General features: G+C 41.3%; 1 protein-coding gene across 5 annotated transcripts; it reads right to left on the reverse strand.

Annotated features, from left to right (window-relative positions):
- Positions 1-227: 227 nt before the first annotated feature.
- Positions 228-3,436, reverse strand: LOC123112934 (uncharacterized). 5 transcript variants are annotated; one of them, XR_006455821.1, is made up of 5 exons: positions 2,862-3,195; positions 2,296-2,395; positions 1,337-1,454; positions 967-1,142; positions 228-860 (listed from the first exon to the last, which is right to left on the reverse strand). XR_006455821.1 is itself a non-coding variant. In XM_044534044.1 (4 exons), the coding sequence occupies exons 1-4, from the start codon at positions 2,949-2,951 to the stop codon at positions 1,074-1,076; spliced, it is 312 nt and encodes a 103-aa protein (XP_044389979.1). In that variant the 5' UTR covers positions 2,952-3,436; the 3' UTR covers positions 228-1,073. The 5 variants fall into 5 exon arrangements, 3 of the variants coding, with proteins under 3 accessions (XP_044389979.1, XP_044389978.1, XP_044389977.1); XR_006455822.1 differs by having other exon boundaries at positions 967-1,077; positions 2,296-3,436; XM_044534044.1 differs by having other exon boundaries at positions 228-1,077; positions 2,862-3,436.
- Between the last annotated feature and the right edge of the window lie 13,623 nt (positions 3,437-17,059).

The following is a 17,059-nucleotide window of genomic DNA, read 5'->3' on the forward strand; positions in this document are numbered from 1 at the left end:
CTATACGCCGGCGACGTTGACGGGGCATGACAGTGTGGCGTGGGGCCCGCAGTCAATGACCATATTGGGAAGACGGGTGTGTGGCGTGCTCTTTTTGTAAAAAATAACCTTGAATTCTTATTTTTCACTTTTTCCTCACATAAAGGTCCATGTTAAGTTTATGCAGTAACTGCATGTGTGACACCGAATGATCCCACTTGTCAGCCAAAGATCATAAATTTTACTTCCTCCGTCCGAGAAAAGTTGTCACCAACGCAGTTTAATTGTAATTTTGTCAAAAAGACCTTATCATTTTAAATCTCATGCTAATCTGCCCTTCTTCCTCCCCCGACGCCCACGGGCACCGCGCGCCCCAGCCTCCGGCTCCCCCCGTCGCCGGCGGGCACAGCGTGCCCCAGCCGTCGTAGGGATCAGCCGGCGACGAAGTCCCACTTGCGCCGCCACCCACCTGCCCCGCTGCTGCAAACTTGCGCCTCCCCTGCTTACGTGCGCACACGGAGGCGAGCTTCGCATCCGCCCGCCTGCTCCTCTCCGGCGACAACTCGACGGGCGGCGGCTCCATGACTGATGGGCGGCATCTCCTTGTCGTCTTGCTTGCGACCCAGCACCGCCGCCCACCTGCGCAGCTGCCACAGAGGTGACCACCGCCGCCTACCTGTGCCGCTCGCAGGGCCTGGGCCGTCCGCTTCGGCCGCCGGCATGCCCCCTTCCGCCACTCCGGCCTCTTCTGCTGTTGCCATCTTCCTCCGCCTCTGCTGCTTATGCTAGTGGTGGTGCAGCTCCCGATCTTCGTCCAGGCAGCCCCAATCTTCTTCTTTGTCCCCCGCTGTGCTGCTGTTGAAGGTACCAGCGCCCCCGCCCTGAAATTGTTGTCATTTGGACAAATTGGTGTGAGATTGTCTGGGTAGCATCATGGCAGCATCATTGTAGATCAGACTGATGTGAACTTGATGAGGATTAGAGCACCAGCGGATCATCCAGTTGGATCCTGAATCAACACATTCACGGCCTCCTCTTCATCGTCCCCTTCTTGACTGAATTACGAGCAAGCTTTCTCTGGTTACGTCACAATTTCACCTGTAGCAAGCTTCGATTGATGAGTCATCTGTGTACCTAGGCTCAATATGCATGTGTACCACAGCCTAGGAAGAATAGAACGGTGAACAAGTCATTATTAACGATAATATCACAGCAGGGTCAATAAATTCAGAGAGACAAACTTAACAAGGCTAATTTCCATATAATTTTTTGGAACAATATTCATTTTTGATTTGAACTTGCAAAAATAGGCAACTGTTGTTTTGAACTCTTAACTACAGTAAGATCTTAGACTCACTCCTTACTAAAATATCCTCTCCCTCCTTGCTGCCTTTTTCCTTTTCTTGTGCATCCATTCAGTGTTCTACAGGTCATGTTGAGCGGCACATGCTGCAACAGAGGGCCGAAGACCAAACCTTGAATTACAGAATATTTTAGCAGAATCAAGGACCAAGTCTTAGACCATTGATAACAAAACAAAGTACTTAAAGAAAAATAAGAATATGAGAAAATTAGTTCTGCTAATAGCCTCTTCAACTCTGATGCTTGCAGTCTAGAACATCTGATGCAAACCAACATATTGTGGACTAAATCAACTTGTGTACAGTAGAGCCTAAGAAATCTGGTCTTCTGTTCTAACCACTCAACATTGAAGTTTAAGTGAACAATTTTGCATCGACTGCTATCAACTTGAAGCTTCTTGCATCTTAATTCATGTTCTGGTTGAAACACTCTGCAGTACACTGAATTTTGTACTACATGAACTTTTGAAATGAATACAGTACATGTTCTGCTTGATTGCTACTGTATCTTGATTCAATAAACTGCAGTAAACTGAATTTTTGCTCTGAATAGTGCATAATTATGCAATGAACTGCAGTAAACTATAGTAGTTTATTCCCTCTCAGAGTCAAACTGAATTTTATACTTGAACTTTGAAATGAATAATGTACTCTTAAAACTTTGGATAGCTGAAAAATCTCACATCATCTAATGTTTTGACTAAAACTCTGTCAACATTCAGTTTTGACCAAGAAACAGGGAAGCAGGTGGGAATTTGTACAGTAATGGCAAGATGCAAAATGGTGCTAGTAACTTCAGTTCTGCAAAAAACAAGAATGATGCTTACTGCAGTTTTGCAAATTTTGAAAACATACACTCATGTTTCAGTTGACAGTAACAATTTTGCAAGCACTAACTTGGAAAAAATCCTACTGTAGTTTACTGTTGATCAAGAAAATTCAGACTAATGCTGACCTTGATCTTGATTGAATCGTACATGGAGGGCTTGACCTTGAGTTGCTGCTCCATGGCTGCCTGTCATTCTCACTCCTCCTTGATCTTGATAAAGGAAATGCTATCACATGTCCACACAAATTCAGTATCCACATGTCCACAAATTCAGTGTTAACACAAATTCATTATTCAGTGCTACCACATGTCCACACGACGACATCAGGATGATTGATAAAGAAATGCATAACACTACATTAACACCATATTTGTGCAGATGTTCTTATTTGAGTTGAAGATGTTCTCAGTATTGTACTGCTCCATGATACTCCATGGAGTATTCGTGATCTGTAACTTAAACTGAGACACAAAAATTTGAGTGAATACTCCACTGTTTTCAGTGAGCAGTGCAGCTTTGACAGTACTCCACTATTCAACACTTTGCAAACTGAATTTCAACATTGTTTGCGAACTGAATTTCAACAAAGGGGGATTCTTTGCAAACTGAATTTCAACATTCTTCTCCCCATCAATTCAATTACATGCAATGGGGAGCATAAAGATCAGTGTTTTAGATCTTTAAACCTTACCAGTACTGCACTCAGTTGCCAAGCAAATGGGGATCTGTTCTTTCTCTTGATAATCAAATTGCGCCCGTGCAATGCAAGCAAGCAGCGCATCGCAGGGAGTGAGAGGTAGTGAGAGGGGGGCACTGACGATCCTTGGGGCCCATGGTGACCTTGACGACGTCCGCGAGGTCGTTGACGCACCGCGGCATGGTGGCGTGCATGCCGACGCCGAAGGTGACCTCCTTCGCCGCATGCTCGCGCGCCCACTGCTGCTAGTCGCCTGCGCCGCCACCGCGGGTGAGCTGCCGCCGCAACGCCGAGGAGGAGGGCCTGGAAATGGCCGCCGCCGAGCAGATCGAAAGAAAAAAATCAGTCTTCTCCTCGTCGGGGATCATCATGGGGAACGAGGAGGGGAACAAGGAGAGGGAAGCTGCGGGGGAGGCGTGGGGTGGGGGAGGCGTGGGTCGGGAGAGCTCTGGCGATGCGGGGAGCTGCGGGGGAGCCGCTGCGGGGGAGCTGCGGAGGAGCCGAGCTGCGGGGGAGCGGACCTCCGACGCGACAGAGGAGCGGGGGAGACGGCGGGAGCTCCGGGTTTGTCGGGAATTCGCTGGGGGGGGGTTTCAGAAAAACACCACGCGGACAACTTTTTCCGGACGGAGGGAGTATTAGTTTCAGAATGAAAAACGAAAACCACGCATGACTCAAACCGGTGACGCTTGGGTCAAACTGAGTGCGCGGCTAACAATTGATGCCATATAATGATACTAAGCCTTTTACATCCCGACCTAAAATAATGTAAAATAAGAAGAAAAGATCACGGGGAACGTAAAAAAAGAATTGTATATTTGAAAAACAAAAAGATACCGCCGTGGGATTTTGTACTAGCGACCTGACAGTTACCACCAGCAGGAACTAGCAATACAACCACTAGCATTTCGTGCCTTAAACATGTTGGTTTGTTTTCCTTTTCACTTTTTAGCCTCAAAATATGTAAATTGTATTGTAAATGTGTATTTATCTGAGAATCTGCAGTCTGAGGCACACTAGGCTAAATTATTTTCGTACATATATTTAACTTAATTTAAAAATACAAATATAATTTATAGAAAACACAACAAGTTTATAAAAATGCATGAACACTTAAAAAACATAAACAAATAAAATCTTGGACAATTTTATATATAGCATAATTAATTATTTTATAAAAATTAATTTTTGAACTTATAGGATAATTTATTTAAATACAAATATTTTCTAAAGTTACTTTGATATTTTAATTCATATGCAAAAAGATAAAATTATCAAAATATTTCATAATCTAATTTAATGGATTTTAAAATTAATAGGTGAGCATATTTTTGGTTTACATATTTACTTATATGTGTATTTTATAATTACAATTTACATCTTTTTATAACTATAAATATCAAACCAAAAAAATTGTAATTATAAATAATATACATATTCTGTTATAGACATGTAAATTGTAATAATATACATGTAAATTGTAGCCCAGGAGCACGTTCTGTTATAGACATGCACTGTAACAATTATATTTACACATGTGACAGTCCATAGTTGGAGTAGCTTGTTCGAAACCCCACGAGCAAAACTTTTTTTACGGATTAAAATTCAAAGATATAAAACTTGTGTATGCTTATGCATCAGCAACTGAACTCTGAGCGGGAGGGTAGCCGCGCACACTCGTTAGATCGTGGTCACCGTACGAATTCCTCCGCGCCATATTTTTCATTCTAACAAAATTTGTGATGTTTCACTGACAAGTGAGACCAACCAGATGCCACACGCCTAACAGATGCCTTTTGATGAGAAAAAATAAATAAATATCTGAGGGTGTTTTTGCAAAAAGAGCATGCCACACGCCCAGCCTTCACTATGCAGTCACTGATAACGGCCCCTATGTCACGCTGTCATGCCCCGTCAGCGTTGTGGCCATATACAAACGAGATTTGCACTGTATTTGCACGTCCAAGCCAAGTTTTTGCACCACTTTAAGTATCCCGCAAGTTCTGACACTAAAGTGACCGTTTGCGCCAAGTTTTAGCACCGCCAGTGTAATTGACTCTTTGTTAAAGTATCATACATGCATTTGTCTACATAAAGAGATATGGTTAAATGCCCATGCATTTCTATGGAGCAAAAAATTCAACTGATTGTAACTTTCCTATTTGCCAATTAAACCTAGGCGCCTTGACCACCTTTAACTCTCTTGTCACCTAAGTAACCTAAGGCTCTGTTTGGTTCATAAGTCCTAGGGTTTTTTTTAGTCCCAACTTATAAGTCCCAAGTCCCTAATAAATCCCTACCTGTTTGGTTCCTGTGACTTAACATGGACTAAAAGGCCATATTACAACTATAAGTCCCTATAAGTCCCTCTTTGAGAGTCTTATTTCATAAGTCTCAAATGCCCACTTTAAGTCCCTATAAGTCCCTCCTGTTTGGTTTAGATGGGACTTAAAGGGACTTATTTAAGTCCCTACGCGGGCACCGTCCTTGAGAGCTATGGGAAACCAATTCGCCATGACCTTTTCGTCCCTGTTGGCGGCTTCGATGCCCAGCTCGTAGAGCTGAAGGAACTCCGCCGGGTCTGCAGTGTCATCGTAGCGAGGAGGCAGGTCCGGCTTGAACTTGGCGGACCATGCGACGCTACGCAGCTCGACGGTGAAGGCGCGGCAGCCTGCAGTGGCCACCGGAGCTCTGTGCTGATGCGGGGCTTGCTCCTGGGGATTCTCGCGCACCGCTGCCTGGAGCAGCGCGGGGTCTTGACGTGGCGGCGCGGGGATGCGGTCATGGCGCACCGGTGCCAGGAGCACGCGGGCACCTTCTTGGGGACGAGGGATTTCTTGGCAACTCCTTTCTTGTCGTGCAGGCGCCGGACATAGTGGGTCTCGTCCTGGGGCCCGCGCCTTGGAGTCAGGGCGCCTTCTTGGGGAGGAGATGGCGGAGGCACCTCCTGCTCCTCGCCTCTTGCGCAGGACGGAGGGCGAGGCAGCGAGAGAGATGGCAAAGGAGAGCCCCCTGCGACGCTGACGAGCTCGGTGATGCGGGCGAGCCAATCCTCGTAGAGGTCGTCGATGGGACGGTAGTGCAGGAGCTCACGCGCCAGTAGCAGCACGGCGTGCGCGTCCGTGGGGGCGCGACGGGCGTGGGAAGACGAACCGGCTGGAGTCAGCGACAGGGTGGCGGTGCGGCGCGAAGGATGCAGGGACGAGGCTTGCTGCTCGTTCCCCGCCGGCCGGTGGCGGCGTTGGTGGCAGGCGACGGGGAACGACGGGGGCGTCCGTCGACAGGAGCCGTCTGGGCGACTCGAGCGGCGAGAGCAGCCCGACGCTCGGCGCGGGCTCAGCGAGCATCAGACATGGGCACGACGGAAGATCACACGCGACCAGCGGAAGAAAGATTCCGGCGCACCCCTACCTGGCGCGCCAAATGTCGGATTTCGGGTTCCGGCAGACCCTTGAGGTTCGAACTCTGGGGTGACATGAAGATCTCTCCCCTACCAGATCACGTCTCGAAGTCTTGCAAAGGATCTAGGCTAGAAAGAAGAACACACAAGGGACACGAGATTTATACTGGTTCAGGCCACCATTGTGGTGTAATACCCTACTCCAGTGTGTGGTGTGGTGGATTGCCTCAGGGACTGATGATGAATAATACAAAGGGAGAACAGCCTTGCGAGGGGCTGTTCTTGAGCTGGTGCGACGAACTGCTCGGGTGAGTTCAGTCGCTTCTCTCTCTCTCTCTCTCTCTCTCTCTTTCTCTGATCGATCCATCTGTCCTCCCCCCTACTCTGTGGTGGCTAGTCCTATTTATAGAGGGAGGCCCTGGGCCTCTTCCCAAATAACGAGCGGGAAGGGCGCCAACAATTGGCCATTTTGAAGGGGAACATAGTACACTTATCCTGACTAAAGTTGGTCTTCGGCTGCCAAAGGTTCTGACGATGACGCCGTCCTGGGCTCCACGATGACCTCCATCCTGCCGTTCTGCTGGTCTTGGTCTTGTTGCACCGAAACGGTAACCTTTGACTGATGCCTTGGCCTGTGCTTGCCCCCTTTGCACCGAAGGGGAAACAAGGACGCTGCGCAGGCCGCCGCCTGTCTGGTCTCGATCGTCATGGCTTGCGTCACGGGCACCTCGCGAGGTACCCTTGCCTTGATCTCTCCGCCTCCTCGCGAGCCTGCCTAACGAGGCTGCTCCTGAGGAAGCTTCCTGTCGTCCGCCCCGCGAGGCTTGGCCCCTCGCGAGGGTCTTGAGCTTGAGCTGATGAAGCTGGGCTGCACTGGGCCCCCACTTGAGCCACGCCGCAGGCAGGCAAGTCTGGGGACCCCCGTTCCCAGAACGCCGACAACAGCCATGGGGACCTCTATCCATTCTTCACCAACTCCGGCGTGTAAGCTCTTCTCACGGTGGTTGGCAGCGACCACTAGTAGAAAACGGAGCTTTAGCGCCGGTTCGTAAGGGCCTTTAGTGCCGGTTACATAACCGGCACTAAAAGGTCGTCACTAAAGGCCCCCCCCCTTTAGTACCGGTTCGTCACGAACCAGCGCTAAAGTGCCACCACGTGGCGTGAGCTCGCGCCCCGGTATGGGAGACCTTTAGTACCGGTTCGTGTTACCAACCGGCACTAAAGGTTTTTTTTTTGAATTTTTTTTTGAAAATTTTGGAAAAAAATTTTGATTTTTTTTTCGATTTTTAATTTTTCTGAATTATTTGATGATTTAGTCTCTAATCACCTCTCTTAATTGCTCATGTGTGGATCACTCATTCCAAATCATCTAACTTCCTGACCGGTCACCCATCCCTCTCACTACTCTAGCCCGAGCACGCTTAACTTTCGAGTTCTATTCTCCTTCGTTTCCGAGTCTGCACTTGTTGTTTTCCTGACAATAGTAAGATGTTAATCCTATTAACCCTCAGGAGTTTAGCTTGAGCATGAAGTCACACATTTCACCATTTGAGCTTGAAACTATTATTCTAAAAAACAGTAATTATTTAGTAACGCTAATATTTCTTGAATAAGTTTGACCATAGCTTGACCACAGTTTGACCATAGTTTGACCAGATTTGACCAAAATTCAAAAAATTGAAATAATTATTTAGTAACACTAATATTCTTGAATAATTATGTAGTAACATTAATACTTCTTGAATAAGTAGTTTGACCAGATTTAACCAAAAAATTTTAAAAAAACTGAAATTATTTGACCATATCTTTTTTTTTCTTTTGGAATTTGAGGATTCCAAATAGGCCGTAGGCTGTCTCCATTGGATGCGGATTTTCGTGCTGAATTTTTTGATATATTATACGTTTTTTTCCGACATCGTATGCAAAAGTTATATCCGTTTTACATTTTCCCATCGGATGCGAAAATTGCCCTATAGTGCCGGTTTGTGGCACGAACCGGCACTATAGGTCAGACCCCTTTAGTACCGGTTCGTGGCACGAACCGGTACTAAAGGTGATCGTGGGGCCCCGGCCTGACGCCAGCCTGCCACCACCCCTTTAGTACCGGTTCGTGCCACGAACCGGTACTAAAGGTTCAACACGAACCGGCATTAATGCAAATCCGTTCGAACCGGCACTAATGTATACATTAGTGCCGGCTTTAATACAAACCGGCACTAATGTGCTGCACGTTTGACCCTTTTTCTACTAGTGGACGTATGGCACCGGCGCTTGGGGCATCCTAGTGACAAGACTATCTCCACTTTAGCTCGATTTTTCTTCCAACATGTCATAAATTAGCAATGCAATGTACAACAGACCAACCAAAATTTGAGTTTATGCATACACTACAATCCATTGTGATCTATATGCTGGAGTTACCTAAACAAATACTATTGATAAGAGTAAGTCTGACAAACAAACAAAACTACCATAGCACCGCACGTCTTCACATGCACATAAAATTGCAGCTCAGAAAAGCTTATGTTGGTTTTACCCTTTTTTCCTTTTCTTTTGAGGTGAATTTTCTTTTTTTCGTGAGTTCATCTTGAGGGGAAAAAAATCCCGTGAGCAGGCCTGGTAGTCAGCACCAGAAGCCCATCAGGATCAGGCCTTCCCCTCCCGAGCTCGCTCGAGCCGCCGCTCAGCGCCATGACAGCAAGCAGAGCTCATCACCCTACCCCTCCTCATGTTGTGCATCACCGGGCCACAGCTGTCTCCTTCCTGTTTTCTTCCTCTCTTCGGCACCACCTCCTTGTACGAGCTCCCCCTTCTCCGATTCCTTCATCCTCCCATGGCGCTCTCTCGCCCCTTCTCTCTCTGTAGAGCCAACTAATCAAGCAAAGCCTCCCCCGCTTGGCCTCTCTTTCTTTCAGCAATCAAATTCACATCTATTCCCGAAACAACTTCTTGATTCTCCAGAAAACTTAAGAACGTATACAAATTGATGAATAGTGATGAAAACGGGCGAGGTGGGACTATATAATTTGTTAGTGAACGTGTTTGTAACGCAAGAATAGGTTCGCGCAGTTGGCTACAGCCTTGTGGGCACGAAGGAGAGGTCGCAAGTTCGACACCTGCGAGAAAGCAATTATTGTTTGCTCTCTACGACAGTGAACCCGACGGAATCAATCCGTGCTTTATTATTAGGGATTAGGGAAATATATGCATAATCTTGTACTACCCACTTAGCGTCGATCTGTGCGCACAATGTTGTGGTTTTGTCAAATAGAGATCCTTATGCAGGGTTTCGTTACCCATTTGTTCAATTTGTGTCACCAATAAAACTGAACGAATAGGCTATCTGATAAATGTGCAAAAACTAAAATTTTCTAAATAGCATCTGAACGACTTTACTGTATGATGCCTTCTTGTGCTACATGGAAAATAAGAGTCACTTCATCGTTTCAACTTTTTTGAGAGAAGTTCTCAGACGTCGTTTGCCGTGAATTATGGGCTGGCTAGGTGTCAGATGACCGAAAACTAATATTGGTTCAGTCACTTTTTCTATTGTCCTTGATTGGCGTTCTGTCCGCATGCAAGCGCTGAAACAGAAGCCTCGTAACGACCGACCTTTTGGTATACTACGCCATGCATGCATGCAAGCTGCTCGGTCATGCTGCATGCCTTCCGATTTATGAATGTACTGCTTGAGTTTGACTAGAACGAATTTCTAACACGGCAGGCTTGTACAAAACTCCCTCTTTTCTTTTCCACGTAAAGTGAAATGAAAAAAAATGGCGAAATGAAAAAAAAAGTTGGAATGAAAAAAGGTGAAATGAAAAAATAAAATAAAATAAAATTTGGAGCCAGAAGTATTAGTGCATGGGAGATAAAAACTGATTTTATTTGTATCAATTACTTTTTCTTATGGGTAAATACAGACGTACGTTAAAAGTATGTTTTGTTTCACTCGACACTTTAGAGGAGCACTAGGCCCTATGCAACCAATAAACAGAAGCCCATCCGATATTTGAGCTTTGTCTGAAATATAAATAAATGACATGATACCTAGTAAGACATAAGATAAAAACAATAATAAATGAACAAAATAAAGTAGAAATAAGAAATTAAGTTGTGTACAAAAGAATGAATTAGTGGCATGAGTATTACCCTTTAAAAATTGAGAAAAGTAATACAAACACTGGCAATATCCACAGACAATTTACGCAAAAAAATGTGTTGTTTATAATATGCAAGAATAAGCATATAACAGTGGAATTTTCGCGGCATTGATATTACCCTTAAAGAAGAAGAAAATGAAATAATTAAGAAGTAAAAAAATCAAAATAATGAAGTCTTCTAAGTAAGAATAAGTTAGTGCCACTAGTATTACCCTTTAAGAAGAAAGAAAATGTAAACAATAAATAATGACAAAATTTTCACATAATTCAAATACAAATTGTGTCTTTTATAATACACAAGAATAAGCAAAAAATAATAAAGTTACACAGAAATAATGTAGTTTTTTAACAAAGAGTTAGTGGCATTGGTATAACACTTAAACAAGGAGAAAATGAAATATAAACTAGCAGAAAATCAAAATATGTTAGTGGCATTTGTATTGTCAGTCAGGAAGTAAATAATGAAATAAAAAGAATAAATGGAATATAAACTAAAAGAAAAACAAAATATGACGTTACTAAGGAAGAATGAAGTAGTGACATTTGTACTACGCATTACGAAGAAAGAAAATGAAAAATAATCTACAACAGATAATGTCGAAACTTGCACATAATTCACACAATAAGTGTGCCTTTTTATAGTATGCAAGATGACCATATAATAGCGAACTTTTCCGCAAAAAAGTTTCCTAAGAAGAAATGAATTAGTGACATTGGTATTACCCTTAAAGAAGAAAGAAAATTAATATAAAGTAAAACATGATCAAAATAAAGAAGTTTTCTAAAGAAGAATTAATTAGTGGCATTTGTATTACCCTTTAAGAATAAAGAAATGAAACAAAAACTGAAATAAAAAAAGTTTTCTAAGGAAGAATTAATTAGTGGCATTGTTATTATTCTTTAACAAAAAAATGATGCATTTTAAAATATTTTAGACATAAGTTTCTTTCTTTTTCAATATGCAACAACAAACATATAAGTGGAATTTCTCAAAAAAGTTCTAAGGAATGAATTAGTGGCATTGGTATTGCTCTTAAAGAAGAAAGAAAATGAATAAAACTAAAACAAAATTAAAACATTGAAGTATTGTAGAATGATAGTGGCATTTGGTACTATCTTATAAGAAGGAAAATAATATTTAAAAAACTTGCACACAACTTTGCACTAAAAGTTCTACTTTTAAAATATGCTAAGGATAAGCATATAATGGTATATTTTTCACATTCTAGTGTAATCTACACACATACTATATAGTGCTTAGGTGTATACATTTCTACTCATCCAATATGCAAAACATATCCATGTAGAAAAAAGAAAAAAAGCCTAGAAAAAGCAAAAGCAGAAGACACATAAAAAACTCGTAATTTGTAAGGGACTTCAGGCCCAATAGGAAAATCGACTTACCACAAACAGGGGTAAGTCGAAAATTCAGTCTAAGAAAAATTGACTTGCCCCAAATAGGGGCAAGTTAAAAATTAAGCATAAGAAAAAATTGACTTACCCCAAACAGGGGCAAGTCAACTCAGCTTAAACAACAGAAGAAAAGAAAAACGACACGAATCATAACAAAAGAAAAACAATGGTCAGAAAATTGACTTACCCAAATTTAAAATCCTGGCGACTTACATATAGCTAAAGTGATGAATATTTACTTTCCTGAAAACAAACATGGAAAAATCCTATAAATATGCAACTCGTTGCTCACAGCAAAGCATTTTTCTATGGGAACCAAAATATTCCTTCAGTGTAGAAAAATAATTCACTACAAATCTTTCCTTTCTAAGTTAGAAGAAACCAATTAGCCATTAAAATTAAACAAACGTCCGGACATGCCCATGAACGTTTGGTGTGTCCATTTTAAATTACGCGGTTGGAGATGCCTTAACCATCTCTGCCAAAGCTGAACTAGCTTCCCGCCACAAAAAAAGAAGAAGCTGAACTAGCTCAGAGGATTGTATAGCTAGCCACAGCCGATGTAGGAATATTTGATATCACAAAATACACTGTTGTTACGAGCTAGCATCGTGGCCCAGAATATCCACAAATGTTTGCAGGCAACATCGCCAAATTGAAATGCTGGAACATGAAACCCCGTCTCAAAAATTGCGAGACATATCATCTTAAGATTTACGAAGTCAACGTAGGCGCCTCGTCGCCGTACGGGTATGTCTCCTCCCACTGAAAGCGCATCGCCGGAAATCCTGAAATAAATCCAAAAATAATGTGAGCAGAGCACCAAGACTTGAACCCTGATGGGCTGTGAATATCACTGTCCCTTTAACCATTCAACCACAACTTAATTTGCGCAAATGTAACTCAATTAGTACGTACAGTAACTATGTTTCACTGGTCCAATAGACATTGGATACCAGACAAGCCATGTGTGACCTCTGATCTAGGTGGGGTTAATGCGTGACCGGGTTTTCCACACAAGCCATGGATGCTAGACAAGCGCCATGTGTGGCCTCTAATCTTGGTGTTCACCTGATTTTCTTAGCAGGTGCAAGTCAAGTCAACCACCCAAGTTTTCACTATTTTCCACGCAAGTTACAAGTCAAGTCAACAGTGAACCATCATTTGACTATAAGTTGAGCTCATGAGATACCACCAAGAAGCAAGTGTTCATTATGAAACTGTTCAAGATCTTCGTCGTCCTCGCCATCTTGGTTGTTCTATCCACCTGAATACCATTGTCGCGGGTTAGTGCACTAGGGAAGCATGCAAAAAAAGTGCCAAAAAAGTTGGCATACAAGGGAAACGGATAGGCAGACTGCCTCCGGCGCCAATACCAAACCCGCGTGGGCGGCACAGCCGAGGGCCACCACATCCACCAGCAACACAGAAGAGTAGAATTCAGCCGTTTAGCTCACCGCCGCCTCCTTCGCCGCCAGCGCAGAAGAGCGGAGTTCAGCCTCTGGGCTCACCACCGCCTCCTTCATCGCCGGCGCAGAAGAGCACAATGCAGCCAATGCCACCTCCACCGCCGGTGCAGAAGAGTGGGGCATGGCCGATGCACCTTCCGCCGCCTCCACCAAAAGTGCAGAAGAGGGTAGATCCGCCATTGCGCTTCCCGTTGCCTCCACCACCAGTGCAGAAGACCCTACCTCGGCCATTGAGCTCCCCACCACCTCCACCATGAGCACATATCGCAGAGTGACTCGTGGCTGTTTGATCCTTCATTTTCTTCCCTGCCATCATCATATGCAATTAGATCTTAAGTTTTCATATGCATAATCTTGTACTACCCACTTAGCGTCTATCTGTGCGCACAATGTTGTGGTTTTGTCAAATAAAGATCCTTATCCAGGGTTTCGTTACCCATTTGTTTAATTTGTGTCAGAATAAAATTGAACGAATAGGCTAGATTTCCAATAAATGTGCAAAAACTAAAAATTTCTAAATAGGAACTGAACAACTTCACTATGTGACATGCCTTCTTGTGCTACGTGGAAAATAAGAGTCACTTTTCAACTTTTTCGAGAGAAGTTCTCACACGTCATTCGCCGTGAAATATGGGACTGGCTAGGTGTCAGATAACCTAAAACTAATATTGGGTCATTCACTTTTTCTATTGTCCTTGATTGGCATCTGTCCGCATGCAAGCGCTGAAATAGAAGCCTCCTAACGACCGACCTTTTGGTATACTACGCCATGCATGCATGCATGCTGCATGCCTTCCGATTTACTCCCTCCATTTCTTTTTAGTCTGCATATGAGATTTGGTTAAAGTCAAACTTTGTAAAATTTGACTAACTTATAGAGAAAATATCAACATCTACAATACAAAAGTTATATATTATGAAAATTAATTTCATTATGCATCCGATAATATTGATTTCATAGTGTGAATGTTGATATGCTTTCCTATAAAGCTAGTTAAACTTTCCAAAGTTTGACTTTGACCAAATCTTATATGCAAACTAAAAAGAAATGCAAGGAGTATGAATGTACTGCTTGAGTTTGATTAGAACAAATTTTTAACACGACAGGCTTATACAAAACTCCCTATTTTCTTTTCTACATAGGATGAAACGAAAAAGTAAAAAAGTGAAATGAAAAAAGGCGAATGAATTTGTCTAAAAAACATGAAATGAAAAATTAAAATAAAATAAAATTTGGAGCCAGAAATATCAGTGCATAGGAGATAAAAAATGATTTTATTTGCATTGGCTACTTTTTCTTATGAGTAAATAAAGACATACATTAAAAGGATATTTGGTCTCAGTCGACTCTTTAGAGGAGCATTAGGCCCTATGCAACCAATAAACAGAAGCTCATCTGATATTTGAGCTTTGTCTGAAATATACAAAGATGACATGATACCCAGTAAGACATAAGACAAAATGATAATAAATGAACAAAAATAAAGTAAGAAATAAAAAAATTTAAGTTATGTATGAAAGAATGAATTAGTGGCATGAGTATTACCCTTTAGAAATGGAGAAAAATAATACAAATACTGGCAATGTTTGCACACAGTTTATGCAAAAAAATACGTTGTTTATAATATGCAAATATAAGCATATAATAGTGGAATTTCACGGAAAAATATTTTCTAAGAATGAATGAATTAGCAGCATTGATACTACTCTTAAAGAAGAAAGAAAATGAAATAACAAGTAAAACAAAATCAAAATAATGAAGTCTTCTAATTAAGAATAAGTTAGTGCCACTAGTATTACCCTTCAAGAAGAAAGAAAATGTGAATAAATAATAATAACAAAATTTTCACACAATTAACAAAGAAAATTGCGCTTTTTTATAATACACAAGAATAAGCAGACAATAATGAAATTACACAGAAATAATGTAGTTTCTAAGTAAGAATTAGTGGCATTGGTATAACACTTAAAGAAGAAAGAAAATGAAATATAAACTAAAATAAAATCAAAATAAAGATTTTTCCTAAGAAATAATGAGTTAGTAGCATTTGTATTACCATTCAAGAAGAAAATAATGATAAAAAATGGAATATACACTAAGAAAACCAAAATATGACGTTACTAAGGAACAATGAATTAGTGACATTTGTATTACTCTTTACGAAGAAAGAAAATGAAAAATTATCTAAAACGTAGAATGTTGAAACTTGCATAAAATTTACACAATTGCGCTTTTTTATAATATGTAAGATAAGCATATAACAGTGGAATTTTTTGCAAAAATATGGTTTCCTAAGAAGAAATGAATTAGTGACATTGGTACTACCCTTAAATAAGAAAGAAAATAAATATAAACTAAAACATGATCAAAATAAAGGAATTTTCTATAGAAGAATAAATTAATGACATTTGTATTTCCCTTTAAGGAGAAAGAAATGAAACAAAAACTGAAATAAAACCAAAATAATTAAATTTTCTATGGAAGAATTAATTAGTGGCACTGTTATTACCCTTTAAGAAAAATAAATGATAAAATTTTCAAATATTTTAAACAGAAGTTGCTTTCTTTTATAATATGCAAGAATAAACATATAATTGTGGCATTGGTATTGCTCTTAAAGAAGAAAGAAAATCAGTAAAACTAAAACTAAATTAAAACAATGAAGTATTGTACGGAAGAATGATAGTGGCATTTGGTATTATCATATAAGAAGAAAAATAATAATTTAAAAAAAACTTGCACACAACTATGCACTGAAAATTATACTTTTAAAACATGCTAAGGATAAGCATATAACTAATCTACACACATACTATATAGGAGTACTACTTAGGTGTATACATTTCTACTCGTCCAATATGCAAAACATATCCATGAGAAAAAAGAAAAACTGGCTGAAAGTGCAAAAGCAAAAAACACATAAAAAAACACGCAGTGTGTAAGGGACTTCAGGCCCAATAGGAAAATCGACTTACCACAAACAGGGGCAAGCCAAAATTTCAGCATAAGAAAAAATTGACTTGCCCCAAACAGGGGCAAGCAACTCAGCCTAACACAAGAAAAGAAAAACAACACGAATCATGACAAAAAAAAAGACAATGGTAAGAAAATTGACTTACCCAAATTTAAAATCCAGGCGACTTACATATAGCTAAAGTGATGAAATATTTACTTTACTAAAAACTGACATGGAAAATTCCTACAAATATGCAACTCGTTGCTCTCGGCAAAACATTGTTCTATATAAAACATTGTTCTATATATGGGAACCAAAATATTTTTTAGTGTAGAAAAATAATTCACTACAAATCTTTCCTGTTCTAAGTTAGAAGAAACCAACTAACCATTAAAATTAAACAAACATCAGGAGATGGCCATGAACGTTTGGTGTGTCCATTTTAAGTTACGCGGCTGGAGGTGCCTTAACCATCTCTGCCAAAGCTGAACTAGCTCCCCGCCACAAAAAAAGAAGAAGCTGAACTAGCTCAGAGCATTGTATAGCTAGCCACAGCCGATGTAGGAATATTTGGTATCACAAAATACATTGTTGTTACGAGCTAGCCTCGTGGCCCATAATATCCACAAATGTTTGCAGGCAACGTTGCGAAATTGAAATGCTGGAACATGAAACCCCATCTCAAAAATTGCGAGACATATTATCTTGAGATTTACGAAGTCAACGTAGGCGCCTCGTTGTCGGCGGGAACATCTCCTCCCACTGAAATCGCATTGCCAGAAATTCTGAA

Source organism: Triticum aestivum, chromosome 5B (genome assembly GCF_018294505.1).
Source record: "Triticum aestivum cultivar Chinese Spring chromosome 5B, IWGSC CS RefSeq v2.1, whole genome shotgun sequence".
NCBI classification, from domain to species: domain Eukaryota; kingdom Viridiplantae; phylum Streptophyta; class Magnoliopsida; order Poales; family Poaceae; genus Triticum; species Triticum aestivum.